This window comes from Pygocentrus nattereri, chromosome 1 (genome assembly GCF_015220715.1).
Source record: "Pygocentrus nattereri isolate fPygNat1 chromosome 1, fPygNat1.pri, whole genome shotgun sequence".
NCBI lineage: Eukaryota > Metazoa > Chordata > Actinopteri > Characiformes > Serrasalmidae > Pygocentrus > Pygocentrus nattereri.
The window spans coordinates 15,941,464-15,966,073 of NC_051211.1; the positions used below are offsets into that span (position 1 = coordinate 15,941,464).

General features: G+C 40.2%; 1 protein-coding gene across 2 annotated transcripts in view; it reads right to left on the reverse strand.

Annotated features, from left to right (window-relative positions):
• Positions 1 to 8,007: 8,007 nt before the first annotated feature.
• LOC108433495 (forkhead box K2) overlaps positions 8,008 to 24,610 on the reverse strand; it is a 31,796-nt gene continuing 15,193 nt past the window's right edge. The window contains exons 2-9 of one of the 2 annotated variants that reach the window (XM_017708104.2): positions 22,214 to 22,405; positions 18,422 to 18,569; positions 16,474 to 16,620; positions 15,306 to 15,499; positions 13,805 to 14,010; positions 12,733 to 12,984; positions 11,681 to 11,893; positions 8,008 to 9,963 (exon numbers count right to left, since the gene is read on the reverse strand). In XM_017708104.2, the coding sequence (XP_017563593.1) occupies positions 9,767 to 9,963; positions 11,681 to 11,893; positions 12,733 to 12,984; positions 13,805 to 14,010; positions 15,306 to 15,499; positions 16,474 to 16,620; positions 18,422 to 18,569; positions 22,214 to 22,405 (1,549 nt within the window). In that variant the 3' untranslated portion in view covers positions 8,008 to 9,766. The remainder of the gene's footprint in view (positions 9,964 to 11,680; positions 11,894 to 12,732; positions 12,985 to 13,804; positions 14,011 to 15,305; positions 15,500 to 16,473; positions 16,621 to 18,421; positions 18,570 to 22,213; positions 22,406 to 24,610) is intronic. The other variant, XM_037540950.1, reaches the window with a different exon arrangement.

The window sequence follows — 24,610 nt, forward strand, 5'->3', positions numbered from 1 at the left end:
TGAACAATAATAATAATAATGATAATAAATGTGGTTGTGTTTCACCTTTTCTTCGTTTTGCTCCAATTATCAAATGATCTTTGTGACGGCAGCTTGTTCTGCCAGTTACTTCGTTTGTTGTTTATGATACACGTGGTTTATTCTTGTGACATTACTGAGTCATGGTTTCAGGGTGCAGGTTCAGTAATGATGAACACAGGAGCTTCTTAGCCATGCAAATCAGAACCTTAAAATTAGAAAGACTGGATCTGAGCAACGAGGCATGTCATGTGAACGTGGCCTTAGCTACACTTCCCTACATTTTAACTACACAACCATCTTTAATGCAAGCCTATTTGGCTTGTCCACGCTCTGCCTTCCAATGTGTTCCTTTATTGCGAATGTTATGAGGCTGGATCATTTACATGCACTTCCAGTGAAGAAACCTGATAAGAAGAGCTGGATTTTAGCTCAGTCATCAGGTTTTTCAGCGTATGTATACCCTTACTCTGATTTCTTTCTTTCTTCTGCTGTCCTGGAAATAGCCAGCAGTGTTTAACATAGCACCCACAAAACATTTTTGGAGCAATGCCGAAACAAACTACATGCCAAATGAACTTGAATATTCTTCAGGTCTAGATGATGTTTATTGATATTTTGTGATAGTGATGTTTAAAAAAAAAAGCTGCTCGTGTTTTTTTTTTTTTTTATCACATCTTATTCTAAGAGTTTGTGGGCAGAAATTATTGCCTGACTCATGACCCAGGGTTTTCCTATTATCTGATTCCAAGTACTTGTAAACGTCTTGAATGAACTACTGATTTAGATTTTCTGCAGTTAGTTCCAACCACGAAAGTTGATTGGTTGAGAAGCGTTCTAACCATGCGGTTTTTTCACAGCACAGGTTTTTCACAAACATTGTATCACTCCGCCGAGACGCCGTTGCTAGGAAACAAGTTTGACCGCTGTAGGAGATGCTCAGACCATTTGAACGTTTTTACTTCTTACTTTGTGCACAAACAGAAACACCGACAGCCAATTTGGTCAGACTCTGAAGACGAGACTACACTAAATTCCCAAAATGTCAAGATGGTCTGTGTGGAGCTGGAGAACAAATTGCCGGCTGTCCAGCGAGTGGGTGGAGCTCGTTACTCTGACGTAGCAGCAAGCTGCTTGTTGAGGAACTATAATTTGGCAGAAGGAACTGCAAACATTAAAATATATTAAATGCCACGTTCATGGCCCAATTTATTAATGTCATACTTTATTTAACTGTTGTATAACAGCAGTAGAACACTCGAGGTCGTGTTATCATTAATATCATCATGGCTGTGATGAGCTACAGCACTCACCTTGGGATCGTGCCTGCGACCAAATCACAGCTGTGATGTTATTTCACAATAACTCACTCCTTTTGTGTTCTATTGCTTACATAACATGCATGTAAACGTACTCAGTGTTGTGAACGTTGAGGGGCCGGTCTGTCTACAAGATGTGAATGTCACTCAGTCAAATCAATTTTAAATGAATTCTATTCTAAAATAGGCTAGTCTAGTGAACTTAAAACTCAGTAGACTTTATATGTTGGCTGGCAACGCAGCCATCAAACAACATAAATACAGGCATTTGCCCGTTAAAATCATGATTCAGTGCTGTCTTTTAACTCAAAAGACAGACAATATCAGAGACTTTCTGGCATGCAATATTTCTTTTAATTCTATCTTTGCACTGGTTAAGTTTTTGTCCTTGTTGTCAAGCTATACAGGTGTGGAAAGTTGCTTTAGCCTGGTCAGTGCTGCATGATGCGTGAGTTTGTATCATGTTGAAGGCAGAGAAGGCATAACAAGAGCAGGTTTATGAGGAGCCTGGCCTCTTCCTATCCCCCCCTATTATATCAAAACAGGACTACTTAACAGCAGAGGGCGCCCGCGAGTGAGTGCTGAATGAATGACTCTCACAGCAAGGACATTGAGGGGGTAACAGACTGCACAACTGACTATCTGAACTTTTGCATGGACACTGTGGTTCCTGTAAGAACTGTTTGCTGCTTTCCTAATAACAAGCCCTGGATCACAAGTGACGTAAAGGACCTCTTAAACAAAAAGAAGAGGGCCTTTAAAGACAAGAACCAGGAGGAGCTGAGGAACGTTCAGCGGAAACTCAAGTCCTGCTTAAAGAAGCCTAAGGAGACCTACAGAAAGAAGATTGAGCAGAGGTTACACGACAACAACATGAAGGAGGTCTGAGACAGTATGAGGACAATCACAGGACGCAAGCCAAGGAGTGACAGTGTAACAGCTGGAGGTGTGGAGAGAGCGAACGAACTCAATCTCTTCTATAACCGGTTTGATTGTCCTGTTTCATCCTCATCGGCTTCTGTCTGCCCTACCAGCACAGCAACCTCAGCCTCTGCCCCTCTGGACACCTCACTCCCTCTTCTCGGTGCTGCACAGATCTCCCTCCCACAGACTGTCAGCACACGCTGTGGAAAACCTCATGCCTGGTCCCTGTTCCCAAGAAACCTCACCCCAGTGAGCTCAATGACTACATGCCAGTTGCGTTGACGTACCACATTATGAAGACCATGGAGCGACTGCTTCTCCCTCTTCTCAGACCCCAGGTACAGCATGCACTGGACCCTCTCCAGTTTGCCTATCGGGAGAGGATTGGTGTCGAGGACGCCATCACCTACCTCCTCCACCGAACCTACTCTCATCTGGACAAGGGGAATAGCGCTGTGAGAATCATGTTTTTTGATTTCTCCAGTGCTTTTAATACCATCCAGCCCCCACTTCTCAGAGACAAGCTGGTGAAGATGCAGGTGGATCCTCACCTGGTGCATTGGATCACGGACTATCTCACCTGCAGACCACAGTACGTGAGGCTGACTGACGGTACATCTGAGACTGTTGTCAGCAGCACTGGAGCACCACAGGGGACTGTGCTCTCCCCCTTCCTCTTCACTCTCTACACATCAGACTTCCAGTACAACTCTGAGATGTGCCATCTGCAGAAATTCTCGGATGACACTGCCATCGTTGGATGTGTCAAGGGTGGTCAGGAGGAGTACAGGGGACAGGTGGAGGAATTTGTTGCTTGGTGTCGACTGAAACCAACTGCAGTTGAACATATCCAAGACCAAGGAGTTGGTGGTGGACTTCCGTAGGTCTGGACTACCCCTGCAGCCAGTCTCCATTGAGGGGGTTGATGTGGAGACGGTCAAGACCTACAAGTACCTTGGTCTGCATCTGGACAACAAACTGGACAGGTCAACAAACACGGACACCCTGTACAGGAAAGGACAGAGTCGGCTCTATTTTCTGAGGAGACTGCGGTCCTTTAACATCTGTAAGAAGCTTCTGCAGATGTTCTACCACTCAATCATGGCCAGCATTCTCTTCTACGCTGTGGTTTGCTGGGGAGGCAACATGAAGAGAAGAGATGCATCAAGGCTGGACAAGCTGGTCAGGAGGGCCAGGGCAGTGGTGGGAGTGGAGCTGGACTCTAGCAGTAACAATAGCAGATAGGAGGACTTTGGACAAACTGCTTTCTATCATGAGCAATGATAGTCACCCACTTTACACCATCATCATGAAGCAGAGGAGTGTGTTCAGTGGCAGACTGCTGTCACAGAGCTGCACAACAGACAGACTCAGAAGATCATTCATTCCGAGAGCCATCAGACTCTTCAATTCCTCCCATCGGGGACGGGAGGTATTCATATATTCACACATTCACTTTACAGAACTATATTTTTTACATGTACATATTAATAATTCTATGGCACATCAGTCACTTTTATAACTTTTATAACCAATGTCGTTTGCACCTTGCACTTTACTCTGTGAATTTATTTATTGGCTGTTAGAAAAATCTACTGCACTGCTCCATCTACAGATAGTTCTTTACCTTGTACAGAAAGTTTTTACACCCTTATATATTTTCTATTGTTCTGTGTTTGATAGATGTTGAATATGTTTCCTACTGTATTGTGTTGTTGTTGCTGGATGCCTAAATTTCCTTCGGGATCAATAAAGTATCTATCTATCTATCTATCTATCTGAATGGGAGTGAATGGAGCTCAACAGCTAAAAACGAGAAGTAAAAATAATTTCTAATCACTAGCCCATAACATTTTTAATTTTTAATAATTTGAATTAATTTTTGAAAGTAGAAGCGGGCATTACTGCGAGAGCGTGATGGATCGGTGAGCGGAGCAGCTCATTGGCTGTTTACGGTCACTGACGTCATGGACGTACATGAGGTGCCGTTTTAAACCCCTATAGCTCGAGTTTGAAAGCTCTTAAAAATATAACAGTGGCTGGTGTTAAAATGTTTTACGATGTTCTGTGTTCAGGAAATAATTGTAGTCTTTTACATTAAAAAGCATTTAGAAACTATGATTTTACTCAAATGTTCGATCAACCCATTCATTTTGGACTCACTTGGGAGCGCCCTCTAGCATTTGAGAAATCCGGAAGACATTACAGAGTGGGAATTCTCCTATCTACAAGTTCTCTGACATAACTTCTCTCACTGTGCTGTGAGTCATGTTAGCGCCACTTGCTGTGCCACAATCCCTCACACTGTGTCCACTCTATCTGCGTTGTCAATTCATCCTGTAGATGTAAAGCCAGAGATGACAGCTCAATTCTTGCTGTACATTATGAGCTAATCATCCTCTAGTCCTTCATCAGTGGTCACAGGACCCTGGCCACAGGACGCTGTTGGCTGGACATTTTTGATTGGTGGACTGTTCTTAGTCCAGCAGTGACACTGAGGTGTTTAAAAACTACAGCAGCACTGCTGTGTCTGATCCACTCAGACCAGCACAACACACACTAACACAAAACCACCACATCACTATTACTACAGAGCAGAGAATGATCTACCAGCCAAATAGTACCTGCTCTGTGAGGGTCCATGGGGGTCCTGACCACTGATGAACAGGGTAAAAGGGGGCTAACACAGTATACAGAGAAACAGATGGACTACAGTCTGTAGCTGTAGAACTATAAAGTGCACCTATATAGTAAGTGGAGCTGATAAAATGGACAGTGAGTGTAGAAACAGGGAGGTGGTCATAACATTATACCTGATCAGTGTATCTTGCTGAAATGTTTAAACTGGAGTTTTATTTCAACAGTAGACAAAACTTGTATTCAGTTATTTTTGTTAGGAAGTACCTGGGATGACTGACTTTGCCTTTAGTCGTAATTTTTGTTGGATATCACGCCTTTGCGTGTGTAAGTTTGATTGCTGGTTACAGTTTTTGATGATCTTTTTGTTTATTTACAGCTTTTCAAACGTGTGTTTCTTTCTGGCACAGGATTAAACACAGTGTCTTGTTCACACTATTAGTTGGGCTTGTTTGGTGTGTCAGGTGGAGATTCACAAACAAACATTCTGACAATCGCGCTTTGACAGTAGCTAAAAAGTAGTGCACTACTTTTCAAAAAGTAGCCAAAAAGTAGCCACTACTCTTTCTGGAAAAGTAGCTAAATGCTAGCTAGCTACAAATTTGGGGAAAGCAGCTACAAAGTAGCAAACTACTCATTTTTCAGTAGCTATCCCAACCCTGCATAACCCTCACCCAAAACATCTTTTTCTGAAGGAATAGGCACCTAGAGTCCCCAAAAATGACCATCTGTACCCCTCACACAATGTACCCGTGTCTTCAGTTCTGCTAAGATGTGAGGTGAACAGATTAAGAACATATCAAGATCCATTTCACCACCACCTCAAAGTCCTTAAAGGATGATGGACACACACTATACGCCACCCGGTGGCCAACAACAGAACTACTGGAGGCTCCACAGCCACCTTGGCAGACCCCCACTGCAAATGCCTGATCTTAATGTTTTGGCTTGTAACCACAGCAATCATTACATGAACATATTCAGTTAGATATCTCACTCAGGTTGTTGTAACTGCCCCCATGACAAAACTTTCTCAGCTGGATATATTCCATCTTCTTATGGCCTTCGACTGTCCACCTACAAAAATGCATAGAGCAGCTTTATTTAAAATCAATTATACATGTGTCTGCTTTATAGCAGAGGGGTTTTAAAACAAGCTTGTTTAAAAAATAAATGAATAAAATTCTCCATCCCTTTCTATACTTTGAGAGAACACGTCCAATTTATAAACAAGTATAGAACTGTCAGAATTAAAAAAAAAAAAAAAAAAAAAAAAAAGACATTTTTAATTTATATTAGATATAAAATAGCCAACCATGCAAGACATGATTGACCAGCAAAACTGTCACCACATCACCAGTACACATATACAGGTACTTAATTGTTGACGTTTGTGTAATTTCTTTTCTTGACACTGACAAATGAATAACTTTTTAATGGCCCTTTTGACTGGAAAAGAAAGAAATGAAGGGTGGTCTCTGGTTTTTGTACAGTACTGTATAATATAACTACTGATAAACTGAGCCAAACAGGACTCAGGCAGGCAAAATGTGAACAGTGGACTCAACATTGCTACAAAATGTTAGCAAAGAAAAGACAGAGATACAAGAGTTTAAGGTTTTTAAATTAATTTATATAAAAAAATTAAAAAAAAAAAAAAAAAAAAAAAAAAAAAGCATTTACTCACTGAAGCAGAACAGACATCGATCTTGTGTTTTTTTCTTCTCTTTTTCATTCTTTCTTTAGTTTGTAACATATACAATCTGGAAACAGACTAGACTGGTCACCCGAACAGATTCAAACAAAAATCAAGCAAGAACAGAAGGAAGGTGGAGGGGCTTCTGCCTACAGCATGACATCAAACACAGCCAGAGAGAAAAGGGGGGTGGGGGGGGGGGGACCAGGAGGATAAACAAACAAAAATAATCAAGTGCAGGTCTGGTCTGACTCAAAACAGCCTTTTTTTATGTAGTTACCATCTCTGATGTGTTCCTATAGTCCATTAACATGCAAGCTCGATGAAGCGCTTGGTTCAGCTACACGCGGCAATGTCATAGCATTAATCATATGGGTTACTGGTGCAGGTATGAAAATAATTAGGTGTAAGAAAGCAAGCCTCCGCTTGGAATCGACAGAGAAAAAAAAAACAGGACAAAATAAAATAACGCATCTGATACACATTTCTCCATTAAAAAAAATTACACTTGTTTCACAGAAAAATAAAAGAAAAAAAGTCCACATACAAACACACAGAGAAGGACATGCTCATGAGGAGTAACTGGAAAATGTCCTAACCTCTGCGGCTGGCATGTTTGAAATTAATTCTCCCCCCATCTCTATAAATGAAAAGTTCACAGGAAAGTACACAAAGGGGAAAAAAAGGATGCTCCACAGATGGATAACAAAATACTGCATATTTCTATGAGAACAGCTGCAATGGTGGGTGGGGTGGGGGGGGGGGGGGGGGGGGTGGTACAAAGGGCTAGCTGCCAAAAAGTACAGGAACTGGATGAGTGTGTTGATCCCTTTAAGTTGACGACTGACCCGTGATCCACACCCCAAAACAGACACAGACGAAGACGCACCCCGGTTGAAAATCCAGGCTGCATTGTTAGTGCTCTGTCCTCCTATGATGTCCTCGTCTTGAGTGTTGTTCTTAAAAGCCAGCTGCCAAAGTTTGGAATGTGTAAAACTCAGCAAAACCAGATAAAGTTCACTCAGGATATTTCACAAAGCAGGACTCAGTAAAGCTGGATAACAAGGAAAACACCAGCATTTTTCAACCTAAATCTCTATCTGCAGTATCTGTAGCACACAGTACCACAAACCACATCTGCATATATTCTGCCAATAGCTTCTATTGCAAGAGTCTATTATAGCTAAAAAAATTACATCCTTAGAAAACGCCCAAAACAAGTAGGGGGTGGGATGGGCTCAAAACAGATTAGGGCCACCAAGCTTAACTTGGTATATAAATGAAACTTTTCCTTTACAATAAGTTGCATGTATGATTTTGTACTTCAGTTTTAGGGTATGAGGGCACTGTATTATGGGTACAGTAGTGAATTTATGATATTACCTTGGCAGCTGGAGTCACTGGCACAATGCAAAAAGCTTCCTTTTTTATTTTTGTTGATAAGCGAACCATCCACAAAGCCCAAGCACTTAAACTGCGTTCCGGTCCAACTCCCTCATTTGGAAATCAGAAAAACCCAAAAACGTTTTACACCAAGCCAACAGTAAAGTTAAACTCTGGGAAAAGCTTCCTTCAGCGGTGTTGGCCTGGACGCAGAGTTCAGGGAAGGTAAACAGCAGCCATTACTGTAATGCAACTCCTCACAGCTCGCAGTGATGCCAGGCTCATTACAGCTTCAAATGAGCTTTCCATTAAAGTTTCAGTCTGAAGAACCGAATAAAGCGCTGAACAGAACATATACAGTGCATAAAAGGAAGAGGCACAACTAGCAATAGCTAATTTAGCTGAAGCGGTCAGGTCATCTAGCTAAAGTTTAGTAAGTTACAGACCATATCCCTTTAAAACGTACTAAAACTATCTGGATTAGCTGCAACACTAATACTTACAAACTACAGACTAACCAACCATTTTAACTTGTCCTGACACCTTATTTTAAGCACCCTATCTACTGCGTGTAACACTTCAGTTCAGACTGGAGGGTTTTCTATAAAGAAAGGATTCTTATTTAAAGCCATGATGAACTTGACATGAAACAAATAATGAATAATTCTCTAAGGAATCAAGACTTGACTTGGACTCACATCCCAGAGACATCTCTGCTACAGGTGCAGTGGACAGATTAGGTTGAAACATGATGAAATATTCCTTTATGCCCCAACTAGCAGTGCTTATCAAGAATGTCTCTTAGCTCGTCTCCTATTAGGCTGGCTTGATTTTCTTGATCGTGTTATCCGGCTAACTGAGAATTCCTACTTTGTGAAATACCCTTGAGTCACAGATTCTGGATTTTCTAAGTTGCGTGGGAGTGAGTCTGTGCAGAGCTGTACCTGTACAAGTGTGGCTAGAGAAGAGCAGCTGAATAATTAAGAGTCCAAATAACGGGTGTAGACCGTGTGCAAGTGTGTGCATGTGAGTGTATGCTCCGAGTCCTTTCCAGGTTAGAGACCCACACACACAAACATCAGAGCATGTGTTTGGTTTAAAATAATAACAATAATGATGATAATAATAATAATAATAATAATAATAGTAATAATAATAAAAAAGTCATTTCCATTCTACCAAAGAGCAGAACTCCCAGATGAATTTCCTGCTGAAAACTCTTGGCCAGGTTGGAAACAAAGCAAAATTAGGAGCGTTGTTTTTTTTTTTTTAACAGTTTGATGATTTCTTTCTTTTTTTTTCTTCTTTTTTTTTTTTAAACGCCGCATACCTCAGGCGTTCAGGCCCAGATGGCAGTGGCTGGCTGCTCTCTCTTCCATTGATTATGGAACAAACCTCCTCTGTTGAAGGCTGCCTCACCACACAGAAGTGCCCCTATGTCACTGCATCCACTTCTGCGGTCCATTTGGTGTGGATTTGCTTAATGTCCTCATTTCTCTGCCATTGTTTGCATTGACACTGGAATATATTGTTTTTTTTGCTTCATATGGACATACTGAATGGTCAGCAGTGTTTTCTTTTTGTTTTGGCACAGTAAGCAGGATGGGGAGAGAGACACAGACCGAGAGAGAGAGAGAACAAGGAGTAGAGAGACAATGATAGAAGGCAGAAGGGCAGTAGTGACGATGTAAGCAAACAGAAGTGTGCAAGAAGGGTAAAATAGTGAAAATGTGTGGCAGAACGAAGACGTTTGTGAAAGATGGGTGGGGGGTGTGTTTTATGCTAATGTCTAGTTGTGGTTGGCAGAGGGAGCGTCCGTGTCTGCTGTTCCATTAGGGTCAGAGGTTACGCTCTGCTGCTGCTCATCCTTATCCATTTTTGCTCGTTTATTCTCAGGCTCACTAGCGCTCTCTCCATTCTGCCTTTTGGTAGGGAGAGAGGCAGATGCAGAGGCATGAGCTGCCAACAAGTGAAGCGGGTTGGAGACTGCAAAGAGTGACAGAAAGAGAAAGAGAAAATGATGAGTCAACATCAAATAAAAACCACAGAACATCCTTTTCCCACACGCATGAATAAAAGAAGCAAAGACAGACAGAAAAACAGTAAGACCTATAAGAATGAGGAAAATAAGGCAAGAAGAGGGAAAAGCAGTATTTAAAGACCCTACATCCTACTTTTTCTTCTTCTTCTTCATTTTTTTTCCTTTGAGGTTCGCTTATAACATTTATGCGATTACACGCTAAGCACGGTCATAATTTGTTTTTCATGGTGTTTTTCCAACTTCTTATTTTCCTTAGAATTACTGTTTTTGGTACTGTGCTATCTGCCGTAGAGTCATTAATATGTAAAGGCACTTGTTTTTGTAACATCCCAAAAACAGTAATTTAAAGCAGGTTGGTTTTGCTACTTGCATTTATAGACTGTATGGACTAAAGGAATAAATGATCTTTTGAAATGTAACAAGGCTTGCACACTAGATCAAACTTACTTTAAAACGGTGAGGAAAAGTTTTGGTTTTCTATCATAGGGACCCTTTAAAAAGAGACTCTCTTGTAAGGCCATGGTTAAACACAACCAGCTGCTCTGTGTCCGTGTTTACTGGAACAATCTCCATAATAGCCCACCTCGCTTCACAGTAAACATTCCCAAACACAAGCATTACAGAGAGTGAACACAATGACTGATTAACACAAAGAACGAAAAATTTTGAACACATACAGCCTTAAATAACTTGCTTGTTCCCTTCAAACCTCATCCATCTGAAGTATGTGTGTATGTGAATAAATATTGGAGATGGCATTTTAGTAAAATTTGACATTTGAATTGCATGACATCATTCAGAAAATACTAAAATATTTGAATATTAATCTACTACAAAAAATACAACTAGACTGTAACAGATGAGCCCCAGAGCCAGAGCACAAATCATAGTAGATGGTTAGAATTTTATATGGAGAATGGAATCTAAAATCTGAGATAAAGAGACGAATACTAAGTCTCACCTCAGGCAATGTTACTAGCCCAATTCAGATAGCATTTCACATTGTACTTTTCAGCTTCCAGAATTCATGAAGAGTTAGAAAACTGATAGCAAACATGATTTTTCAAATGAGCTAGATATTTGGAATGGTGGGTAGGAGCCCTTTGAAGGCTTCAATAGTCTTTCTATGCTTTTTCTTTAGAGTAAACTGACAAAAAACATAAGATGGCTCTTCACTTTCCTCTAGTTTTTTAATATGAGAACAAATAACAGAGCACTTGCACATGGTCAAAAGAGTTTAGTTTAGTCATACAACAATATTTAGATGACAAAAGTTGAAGCCATTCTTAACCTGTCCATTAACTACAATGTCAGATGACCCAAATGATTCGGACACATTAATACCCAATCATTTGCTCCAACTGAAGGTGAAGCCTGTTATACCAACAGTCTTCTTTACAAAGGACAGAGCTAATTTACAGGGCAAGTTTAATAACCAGTTGACATGTTCTAGAAAAGCTGGATATGAAAGTATGAAGTGAAAGTATAAACTATGGTGTCTCAGTTAAACAAATTACTACTACTACTTACTTTGAGCTCTTACTACACTGCCTTTCTTGAGTTGAATTGAAATAAGTAAATATTAAGCAATGCAAATCAGTGATATTCCAGCACTAGCATTGAGAAGCACTGATCTTGGTTAAAACGTGTATGGAGACCTACCTGCGTTTGCCTGGCCTTGTATTGCAGTAGCGATGGGCACCACATGGGTGCCATTCTGTGTGATAGTTTTAACTGGCAGCTGGTGCTGGCCCAATGGGGCTTGCTGCACTATGGTAACCGTCTGAAGGGGTGTGGCAGCTGTGCTGCTCTGGATAATTCGATTGGCTGAGCCTATGGTGGCATGGGTGATAGTAGGGACTGCTTCTACTTTCACTAGACAGAGAGAGAGAGAGAGAGAGAGAGAGAGAGAGAGAGAGAGAGAGAGAGAGAGAGAGAGAGAGAGACAGAGAAAGAGAGAGAGAGAGAGAGAGAGAGAGAGAGAGAGAGAGAGAGAGAGAGAGAGAGAGAGAGAGAGAGAGAGAGAGAGACACACACAGAGAAAGAGAGAGAGAGAGAGAGAGAGAGAGAGAGAGAGAGAGAGAGAGAGAGAGAGAGAGAGAGAGAGAGAGAGAGAGAGAGAGAGACACACACAGAGAAAGAGAGAAAGAGAGAAAGAGAAAGAGAGAGAGAGAGAGAGAGAGAGAGAGAGAGAGAGAGAGAAATTTATTTCATCTACTTAAGAGTATTCACGAAGATCTTATCAAAACTAATTATTTACACGTGCATGGCCCAGGGCACAATATACCATTAGTTCATAATCAAATCACAATTTCTGCCTTATTGATATTGCAAAAGGCTGAAAAATTCAAATAAGCCACTAAGCAATCACATTTCCCCCCCCCCGCTGTTGGCTTTAAGCATTCTAACCAACCACAGTTCATGTTGCAATTGCACAAGGCATTTAGCAACTGCAGTATGTGGTAAAATAATCGCGATTCTATCATTATGTCCATATTTTGCAGCCTCATTCAAGGGTGTCCGGTTCCAGTCCGAGAGGGCCAGTGTTCAGCAGTTTTCCCCAATGCTATGCTGAATCATGTGCATCTAAGTAGGAAAATCACCAAACTGCACTGGACTTTAGACCCACAGGACTGAGCTGGGGATGTCTGGCATATACATTTGAGCACAGTATAGTTAAGGGAGGCTGTTCATTCTGCTCTTTACCCACTCACCTTTGACCTCTTCGTGTGCTCCATTCTCCTGGGGTTCTGAGGAGGCTGGGACAGCAGCAACAGGCTGTGTGTGAACTTTAGTGGTGCTAACGGCTACAGCAGCAGGGATTTGGTGTACCACATGCACAGTCTGCATCACTTGCTGTGTGGAGGAAGAGGAGGGAGCCGTGGCCACAGCATATGTCACCGGCTTCAAGCCCTGAGACAGCGGCCGCTGGACAGCTATTAATACAGGCTGACTGCTGAGAGAACCTAGAGAGAGAGAGAGAGAGAGAGAGAGAGAGAGAGAGAGAGATCTGAATCTCAAAACCCCTGTCTACTTACCAGCTTTTCTTTTCTTTTTTCTTCCCCCCGAATGATGTTGTTTATGGCTGTTAAGGTGACTAATGAAAAAAAGGGTTGACATGGATTTTTATTTAAAAGGTCTACGTCTAAATGACATTAAATATACCTTCATATATTGTTTCTCATGACATCACAAAAATAAATTCAAAAGGGGCTGTTTTTAGTTCAGTTTCCACATTTTTTACATATCATATCAAACTAAATAAAAAGACTAAGGAAGGCCAGGTCATTCAAGGTATTAAAAGAAGAAGGAAAAAAGTAGATTTGTTTTCATGATACTCTACAATGTTCAGTAGATCCATGGACTGCAGTACACTACATGAAGAGTAGCAGCTTCGTTTCAATGAACACAAATATGTTTGTCACACAGACATAACAGTTATGCTGTTGGCCAACGATGGTAGATTAGTTTGATTAGCTGAGTAATTGAGTAGTAGTTGGTAAGTTAACTGATAACAGAAATAACATTGCATTTGGTTTTTATAAATACAATTCTGTTCCACAAAAAACATGCATCTTCACCCAATATTAATATTATAACAAGTAGATACTAGGCAGCATAACAGGCATGTTCTTTGCTAGGTGAGGCCAGTGTAGTGTAGAGAGGTCTACCTGGCAGTTCCACATTTTGCTCTATCCCTGATCCCTATGTACTAGATCAGAGCAAAAATGAGGAACCATCTGGCCCCCCAAAGACTGAGCTGAAAAACACTGAAGTAGCATGTACCTGGTGTGGCCTGTGCTAAGCGAGCCTCCTGTATGACAGCTAGCTTTGGTTGCACAGCAGCAGCGACAGTAGAAGGGGACGGGGTAGGGGCAGGCTCTGACTCCATGGGAACAGGCGAGCCCTCACGTGATAGGCTGTCAGGAGTCTGAACACCACTGGAGTGGGCAGAGAGAACCCCCGAGTGATTGGGAGATGCTGGAGCACTCCTGTACACAAAGTGAAAGAGTAACATGTTTAAAATAAAAAGAAAAAAAAAAAAGAAAAAAAGAAAAGACACACAAAACACTTAAAAACTTACTTTACAAATAATAATAATAATACAATTAAATTGTATTAATTTCATCTAGAGCATCACAAGACATCATTTACGAATTCTTATCACTATATTTGCCTTTGTGATAACCTTGATAACACAGAAAGCTGTAATATGAAGAAAAGCTCTCTGCAAGGAGGGGGAAAAAAACCATGTGTTCTGAGTGTCCTGATAAACCTCATATATTGCATGTGTCTTCTTGTGGTTGTTTTGATGAATCATTGATGTAATCAACAAATAACTGTAGTCAAAAATCCTAATGGACTACAATTTATAACTGTTCCACTGTTATTGTTAATGTAAGCTGTTGTAATGAGATTGGAGTCTAATTATTGGAGTATAAATAATTACCTTGAGGAATTACCTTGAGGTAAATAAATACCTTGAGGTAGACAAATGAACAAGCATGTCAAACCAAGGTATATTTTTAATATGTTGTTGTTAACTTTAAAGGATCTAGTGAAAAATTACCGCCCTTATTTTTTACAAAACAACAGAAGCCATATTGTCCCCTATGGCTCCTGTATTTTTGTGCAATCTGTCAGAATGACTTCATGGATCATGGATTTAAGATATGAATATAGGTGAGTGTTGTAGAGTGCAGTTTTAAGAAATATTATCGAAATATCCGAAAAATCTAACTTACATAATTTTTCCTTACCTCAAAATAGTTAATCCACAGCAGAACCATATCGTCTTTGATTCTGCTGTAAAGCACTCCATAGCTAAAATAACTGAAGTCTGCATTATCCATTATTGGAGTCAAATCTCTGTCAAATACTCAAACCAATAAATCTTTTTTTTAATCATGATTGATCACGTCTTATTTGCTTAAATTTAACCCTAAAGAGAAACGTTTCCAATTAAAAAAAAAAAAAATAAAATAAAAATTATATATATATATATATATATATATATATATATATATATATATATATATATATATATATAAAAAAGAGTGAGGCCGTCTACAGTGCCAGTGAAAACATCATATAGATAGATCAACACCAGTATCATTATTCTCAGATCTACAGCTGTATTGTCTCCATCTGTCCACAAGGTGGAGACGCAGCTTCTACTCTTAAAGTGAGACAAAAGACCTGAATCACTGCACCACTCTTATAATTCTCCAAAATGCTCTAGTCATTTCTCAAGAGATGACTCACAATTTGACTCAGGGCATCCTACCTGGAGGAGAGGGGTCCTAAAGGGGTCCTGAAGCAAGGCACGCCGCGAGGTCTTCGTTTTCTAAAAGCCTGCTCGATGAGTTTACCCTCAGAGGACGGGTCTATCCTCCAGAACGAACCCTTCCCAGGCTCCTCCTGTGAGCGTGGCACTTTGATGAAGTAGCGGTTCAGAGACAGGTTGTGCCGAATGGAGTTCTGCACCACACACACACACACACACACACACACACACACACACACACACACACACACACACACACACACACACACACACACACACACACACACACCCTTCATTATTATCACAAACAAGGACATTTGAATCAGGCAAAGAGCTGAAATGCTCTAGAGCTGCAGAATTTATTTTTAGTGTTTGCTATGCTAGCACACTTTGATCTACTCAAAGCACTCAAAGAGCACGAAGTGGCAGTCTGGACATATGATGAATCAAGCTCTGTGCTACACAGAGTTCATTACTCAGACACACAGAGTACATTTTACAGGTAGCTTTAAAAATGTAAAAAGCCGCTGAAGTGCTCGTGCTACAGATGCTCACTTACTAAGTCTAAGGGCACTTAGGGCAACAAAGGAATACACAATATAAACAACCGAAATGGGAAATATGTTCCATGTTTGTTAATTCAGATCTCTTCAGCTTATTGACAACATTTAAATGAGGTCCAGATGTTAAAAACAGATTACTCCAATTATGAGTTGAATTCAGCTCACTGGCTGTACTGATGGTACTGTAAACTATGAACCAAGATAAAAATGTATAATGTTTGTACTAAAAAGACTAGTCAAGAAGTCCAAAGGTTTGCCAAGTTTGCAAAAACAGTTACTTTACTATTACTAAATACAGTCTGAGAATTGGACTGAACTGAACTGTTGCACTCACTGGCCAGCCATGCTAAAAAGGACTGTGTGAGTGAGACTTTTGCTGCAGGACTGGGACCAGACTGATCCAATTCAAACAAATAAATAAATAAATAAATAAATAAATAAATAAATAAAGCAAGCTACTGATCTGAAATCTAATTAAAAGTATCTGGATGAATTGTCCCATCATACTCTGCCAGCATGGCTACTCTGCAGTGCTGTGGACTCAGCCTTCTGCTAATATGGGTAGCATTTCTCGATAGTATGGATTATCTTGGACTACAGCTCACCTGCCAGCCCTTGTCGGCACTCCTGTAATATGGGTAGTTCTTGGTGATGTGTGTATAGATGCCGTTCAGCGTGAGCTGTTTGTCTGGGGCCAGTGTGATCGCCTGGACAATCAACTGAGCATAGGAGTATGGGGGTTTAGAGTCATCCTAAAGAAAGAAAGGTAGGAAGGGAGGGAGGTAGGTAGGTGGGTATATAGAGTAGAGAAAGAGGAAGAGAAAGAAACACACATTAATGCAAGTTGAAGTAATAAGATTCTATTTCAAGTAATGTTGGCCCATTTGTTTGGTCAATTCGTCACGAAATGTTCAATAACATCAAGGGCAGCTGGTGTTTTGATTTGACCGAGATGACATGAAAAAAAGTATAAAGTATATGGTACAAAGGCTGCCAGTTCATAGTAACCTTGAAAAGCACCAAAATCAAGAAGAGGGCATAAATGTTTAGTGTGGCTATGATAGGGCAGCCAGGGCATCATGGGGGAGGGAAAAAAAATACATAAATAAAAAATAAAAAGTCACAATATTGTAAATTAACTGAAGCAGTTAACATTCAATGTTCATTAGTTGGTTTAAATATCACTAGTTTAGACTCCTATTCAGGGATTCAGAAAGTGGGGGTGCTGAGCGTGCTGCAGCACTCTGATTTCAGGACTGTAACTGTTAACACCAACACCAATAAACAGATCTGAATAGTTTGAGTGTAGCAATGACCCCCCTGTGTGCTTGTTTAAGAGTGGAGATTGCATCTTTTAAATTTTATTTATATATTTTTCCTTGTGCTGTTTGAGTTAACGCTGTATTTTCATTACAGAGAGCTGAATCGCTTCCCTTGACAACAGCTGGCCGCTTTGGGGGTGTGCTGTTAAAACACTCGCAGGTTGAGGTTCAAAGAGACAAAGCATAGACTACAGAGTGACGGAGGCCAGCTTTACAACTTCAAGCAGCCTAATACTGCTTTTAAACTCAAAAAATAAAATAAAAAATAAAACCATTTCACCTGCTCAGTGCAAGATCCAACATCAAATGCACCACATATCAACAATCTGACTGGTTGCCACTTAGTTACTTTGCTTCACGTTTTTCCAGAATGGGAGAGCAGAAAGAGGATGTGCATCAGAGGTCTGATGTGTCAGTTATATGCATATATTCTCATCACCTGCCTCATTAATAGTGCTGATGACGATGTCACATATATACTGCTTAAAATTTCGGCACCCCCAACTTAAAACACCTTCCAATGTCCCTGCCCCTGTAGTCCATTGCCAGCACTTGAATTCCAGTTCAGATATCCCTTTATTTTTTGCCCCCCTGGATTTTACGTAAATGTTGCCCTGTGCAATGTTACACTAGTTAAACAGTTAAAGCATGATCAGGTAGTATTTTTCATGCTTAATTACAGTTTAACATGCAATCATCATGAAGACTTGTCACAGAGTTAAGTTTTTGGATTAAACACTGAAAAGTGTGCCACACACTATGCCATGTTCCACTACATCACAGGAGCTTAAATGCTGCAGCATATTAAAACATGGTTTCAATATTACATATATTAACTGGTTATTTGGTTAATTTTTGGATAATTGATCATTTCGTCCTGATCTACCAAGTTTTTAAAGATTACTCATCATTCTAGCCCTAAAACTCTAAATTCTAAACTCATTTCATGCCACATTTGTGTTTGCAAGTAGAAGTTTATTATACAGTTTGATATTAATGAAGTCACTGTTGTATGCAGTCTTGTGTCACAAAAAGAAAAAAAATATATACATTTTTGCCACAATTGTCTCTGATCTCAAAACAAAAAGGTAAATGATACAGAATGTAAATCACTCGCATGTAATTCATTGTGTAATGCACTATGTAATTAAAATACATAACTGCATGATTACATTTCAATAGCATAACAATGTCACTAAACTGTGTATTACAGGGTTTTAAAAATTCTTACCTTTGGGCTGTCTCCCTCTGATGCTTCCTTATCATTCTCTGACTGCGAGTTATCATTGATTAGCTGCAAATCTGATGGCACGATCCGGCCGACCCTGTAGCCTGACGAACCAGCTCCGCGGGGACTGGACGGACATGAGTTGGCCGCACTAGGGAAAGAGAGAGACAGACAGACAGACAAGTTGAACCAATCTTCATTCAAATTTTCTGTAAGGACTAAAAACTCAGTCCACAGCATCAACTCATACTATTCCAAGCAAGTTTTTTTTTAACTGAATAAATCAGAGTGCTGCTGCTGATTTGTCTAGGATGAGCCGATTCTCTGGCTTGATGTTTCAATCCTAATCTTGCTCCCCGAGAAGTTTCTCTAGAAGAATCTGCACTGCAATTATAAATAAAAAAAAATGCTACAAAATATATTTATCAGGCAATTTATAGTCTGCAGCTTATTAGAGCATCAAAGCATGCTACAAGAATAACAACCTACTGCGTTTTTGGAATCAATCAGAATGGCCTAAATGCTTTTATACCACAGAAAATCACATAGAAAACAGCAGATTCAGACTGTGTAGTGTAGAAAGTGCAGCTGAACTAAATGATGAGCCTGGCTATTATTTCCCCAAACCTCATGAAAAACCCAGCAGCTGCTGATCAAGGCTGAAAGGACGTAATACAGCCTGCTAAGCACACTCAAACTAAGTCAGAGAGGAAACGAATACATGAGGGCTGAATAAACACACAAACATGAGTTTTTTGAGAAGAAATCTAATGCCTGGTTCAATATAGCAAGTGCGCCTCCTCTCTCAGTGTCGGACATTAATTGTAATTGGCCAGGCCTCGGGGAATAGAAATTGAATCTGATGTGAGAAGGCTGTAATTAGTCTGCTAAAGCAGCGGAACGAGCTGCTCAAAAGAAACCGGCTGGCTAAAAGGAGCAACATCTGATCTAATACCGCAGCAACTTTTGGCCCTGCCAGGCAGCCATACAAGCAGGGTAAAGTACAAAAGCCGAAACCTAATTCCAATCCAAAAAGAACTGCTGGGCTCTTCCCCCTCAAACTAGCCGATACCTTGAGGTAGACAAATGAACAAGCATGTCAAACCAAGGTATATTTTTAATATGTTGTTGTTAACTTTAAAGGATCTAGTGAAAAATTACCGCCCTTATTTTTTACAAAACAACAGAAGCCATATTGTCCCCTATGGCTCCTGTATTTTTGTGCAATCTGTCAGAATGACTTCATGGATCATGAATTTAAGATATGAATATAGGTGAGTGTTGTAGAGTGCAGTTTTAAGAAATATTATCGAAATATCCGAAAAATCTAACTTACATAATTTTTCCTTACCTCAAAATAGTTAATCCACAGCAGAACCATATCGTCTTTGATTCTGCTGTAAAGCACTCCATAGCTAAAATAACTGAAGTCTGCATTATCCAGAAGATTTGTGTCTTTGAATAATCGAGACCAGGTCCACCTGTTCGTCATTAACAAGGATGGAGGCTCAAAAGGAAAGCAAGACCCAAAAAAGTTACTTTTATTTCTGAAGTGGTAACAACAATGTGAGAATTATAGGCCGGACAGGTGCTTACAGATCAGTTAAAAAAAAAAAGAAAAAAAAAAAAAAAGATTTGGTCATAGACCTTTATCAACTTAATGGTGAAACACAAAAAAAAGGCATACATTTTTTGTTTAGAGCTTTATCTCTAATTTCTGTGTAAAAGCTGGTTTTGTATGTAAGGCAGGGAGGTATTTTATGCGTCTAGGAGGTAAAATGACCAAAAAAAAAATTGTTCTAGGTTGTTTTCACTGATTTTTCAGGACAACGTGCCAACACTGTCAGTACAGAGCAATGGTTCTTCTTCAGTACAAGCCTGATCACCACCAGAGGTTGCTTCACAGTCCACCCTGATATACGATTAGACAAATTTTCTGCCCAATTTAAACATTTAATTCCATGTTGCTACCAGGTTGGGAGACAAAAGTGATTCAGTCAAAAAGGGGAGGAAGACACTGAGCAAGCACTGCAGTTTGGAGTAAGGGGGAGGAGAATAGGCCACAGGCAGAAACCCTGCCAGCTGAGACAGCTGCCAGACAAGTGTCTGACTGGAAGGTTGGGGGGGGGTCACTCTCTTTCTACCGCTCCTCTTCCACACATGCGCCGTCTCTTCATGGCCTGCAGCTGTGCTGATGATACAGCCTCAAAAAATGCCTCATAGGAAGGCAGGAACCTCAGGTTTTCCTGTGCCCAAGTAACAGGAGCAGCTCTGAGAACCCTAAGAGCTCTTTCATGCTTGTCACAGTGAATCCTCCACATGCAGCATTTTAAACCCAACTAGACAACTTTGGATTTGACAGTCTTGGGTTCCAATTACTACTTGCATGGTAGCACTGTAGATGGAGAAGTGATAAAATTGGCTAGTTCATGCTGGGACTGACATGGATTCATTAAAAAAAAAAAAAAAAAACCCACTAACTACAAAACGTAAACTATGAATATGTAATAGTTTAATATCTTACTGTAGGAGTGTTGGAAAGCATGTATATGGCTGTGTATGTATATACACTCACCAGCCACTTTATTACAGGTACATTATAGGTACACCATGCTAGTAAAAAATTGGACCCCCTTTGCCTTCAGAACTGCCTTAATTCTTAGTGGCACACTTTCTACAAGGTGTTGGAAACATTCCTCAGAGATTTTGGTTGATGATTTGAGTTACTGTTGCCTTTCTATCATCTCAAACCAGTCTGCCCATTCTCCTCTGACCGCTCACATCAACAAGGCATTTTCATCCACACAACTGCCGCCCACTGGATATTTTCTCTTTTTCTGACCGTTCTCTGTAAACCCTAGAGATGGTTGTGTGTGAAAATCCCAGTAGATCAGCGGTTTCTGAAATACTCAGCCCAGCCCGTCTGGCACCAACAACCATGGCATGTTCAAAGTCACTTAAATCACCTTTCTTCCCCATTCTGATGCTCGGCCTGCACTTCAGCAAGTTGTCTTGTCCACCTCTACATGCCTAAATGCATTGAGTTGAGGCCATGTGATTGGCTGATTAGCTACGTTAACAAGCAATTGAATAAACCTAATAAAGTGGCCACTGAGTGTATGTAACCTTAAGGTTAAACATTACCACAATGAACTTCTTGATACATTCAGATTTTCATAATGCACAATTTGTGATGAATCAAGGCATTTACACAATCTATGCATGGGAATGCAGGGCCATCTTTAATCGGGTCACATGAAGTGCGGAACTGTGATTAGAATACACTGAAAAGCACATTGCAGTCATAGATTAAGTCTCTGTGTGCTAGAATTGTACCGTGTACACCTGTGCGCATGTATGCCCTTAGAGTGTCAGGCTAGTTGCTTCCCCATCAGACTAATACTGAAGCTTTGTGTGCTTTCATAAAAATGGGTGAAGTTGTCAGTTTTTAACTGCTTAACACCCTTTAACTGCTGTTGCACTCAGCATTTTAACTTTAGACCCATTCACATTGTATGGTTTACAGGTATGACTGTGTGTGTGTGTGTGTGTCTGAGTGAGTGATGGTAGGACTGCATGTTTTATTTTATTATATATTTATTTTATCTTATTCTCTACATGTGAAGGTCTGTCTGATGTGCACTGTGAGCCCCTGTAACCAAAACCAAATTCCTTGTATGTGTAACATATCTGGCCAATAAAGCTTGATTCTGATGTTTTTGCATCGCTATATGCTGTGGCACAATGTACGGTTATAGCTCTATTATTCTCATATATCTACATGAGAGTATTTACCTGATGGTTCCTGTGGGGGAGGGCAAAGGGCTCATTAGGTGAGCAATGTTGTCAGGGATGTTTATGGACAGTGGAGAAATTTGGGGCTGCACTGCCTTCACTGGAGACTCCGGTTCCCTCTTCTCTTTCTTTATGCTGGCCAGAGCAGTGAATGTGATTTTTATACTAGTGCTGGGGAATCGGAACGTACACCTAGAGGGAGAGAGGAAGTGAGAGATTCAGCAACATGTCTGGATACCTTCAATATATAATTTAACCACCAAGGTGCTGTAATCTGTGGCAGTAATGCGTCCACTTTGTTAAGCACTAATGTATTAACTCTGGTTCCACACTGAACATCTTGACAGGAATACTGGCATGACTGCAAGCAAATTAATTATGCACATTATCCTATGTATAAATTAACAATTAACAACACTTGACATTGACTTGACATTCAAACTGACCTCTAGATTTCAACACGCGCTATGCAAATAAAACCTTGAAATAAATAAATTCCTTGAAAACCTTTTTACCTCAAAGTGTTTGTAAGATCAGCTCTTATTTTAACAACTCATGCTCTGTTAAGAACAGTGTAACCCGCAGGAACTATGGTGTTTTGTGCACCGACTAAAGCAGGACTAAGGAATATTGTTTTTTTGTTTTTAAAAAAAAAAACAAAAAACCCTAGTACAGCATGAACACCAGCAGTTAGCACATCCATACTGCTAACATTACCAGATTAGCATTCCCATTCACCTTCTGCCAAACATTTTTCAAAAACAAATGATGTCCTGTTAAAGGAATGTTAGTTAGTAAATCCTCCCTGAAATCTGTTTTATGCTCTTCCACTTGTTCACAACACTGGTGTAGAACAGCGTAAAAGCATGAACTGGGAAAAACTCAACAAACTGTCCACAACTCACTACCTGGGCAATATATAAAATAATTAGCACAATATTTGCCAATAAAAAAAAAAATATATATATATCCAATATATTCCAATCTTGATCATATTGGAATGTTCTCTCCAGGGCTAGAGCTCACTTAGCTGCTCTAGGATAATATCCAGGTCACTTTAGTTTGTTATACTGCAGCAAATCACACTAAGGCCAGCTGAAGCATAACAGCATTTATTTTTGGTTACATTTACTTTAAGTGTAGCTTGAGTGAAATAAGTAGAGTAAGAGCCATAAAGTTAATCAGCTAGCCTCACAGAGCATAGCAGAGAGAAGCAACTGGCAGCTTCTTATACTTCTTGTTTTCTCTCAAACAGAAAAAAAAAAAAAACTGACTACAGGTGTGCACCCACACACTATATAAAAAAGCAAATGCACCTGTTTAATGGTAAATTAGTATGGTCTAATTCACTTTGGTTATTTTCCCATCATCTTATACACACTCATCAGTTTACTTGTCCATCATCAACAATAAATCGATAACATCACCCCATCACCTAGGACTATTACCCATCCTAGCCTTCCAGTGACCAGTTCTGTGAAAGGGGACAAGATTTGCTTACAGGAAAGACCACAGGATGAGGTTCAAGCAACATCTCACATAAACCAAATTCTTCCTTTTGGGAAGTTGAAAGACACTGACCATTAACCCATCTCAAAATCTTAAGTTATGTTCCATCATTAGAGTGGTGCTACAAGCTTGAAGATTTAGGACCTATAATGGCAACTTGAACATTCTCATGCCATCAAGCAAATAAATTTGAACAACAGAAGTTATTATTTTGAAGCGTCCTCCACATTTAACGCAGTCCAGCACCGTCTGGACAGAAACTCAAACCTTCATTGTTCCACGTGTACCTAATGGTGCACGATGATACTTCACATTAGCATGAGGAGGGTGTTTGGGTATCTTGTTCTTTCTGCCCAAGTCTGTGACGTCAATCTGTAAAACTCTCGCCAAAGCCAACCCAACAGCTCTGACATTTGAATAAATATTTGATTTGAGCCTTCACAGGACAACTCGCAGCTGCGCAAGAGCACCATGTTTTAGCATATTCTTTGAGCTGTTCTGGGTGGCAGGCTGTTAACATGATAAACTACTATGCCAAATTAAATACTGAATGAATTTGATCTTACGGTGGTAGCAAAAAGTACACCAAGACTCAAAGCAAAGTCCAATGAAGAACACAGAACAGACCACGTAACATCAAATCAAATTTCTCTCTCAAAAAAAAAAAAAAAAAAAAAAAAAAAAAATACAAAAAGCAAACACAGTGCCACAGTGTCCAGACTACTTTGTCTGGTTCTGTATGCAGAGGGAAGATATTGCCTAGTTTAGAGATGACTTCAGTAGCAAGGCTCTGGAGGGAGTGTGTGTGTGCGCGCATCTCTCGAGGCAGTGCTAAAATTAACCATCCCTTGATACACCATCGTTCCCTTATAAACACTAAGAGAGGCA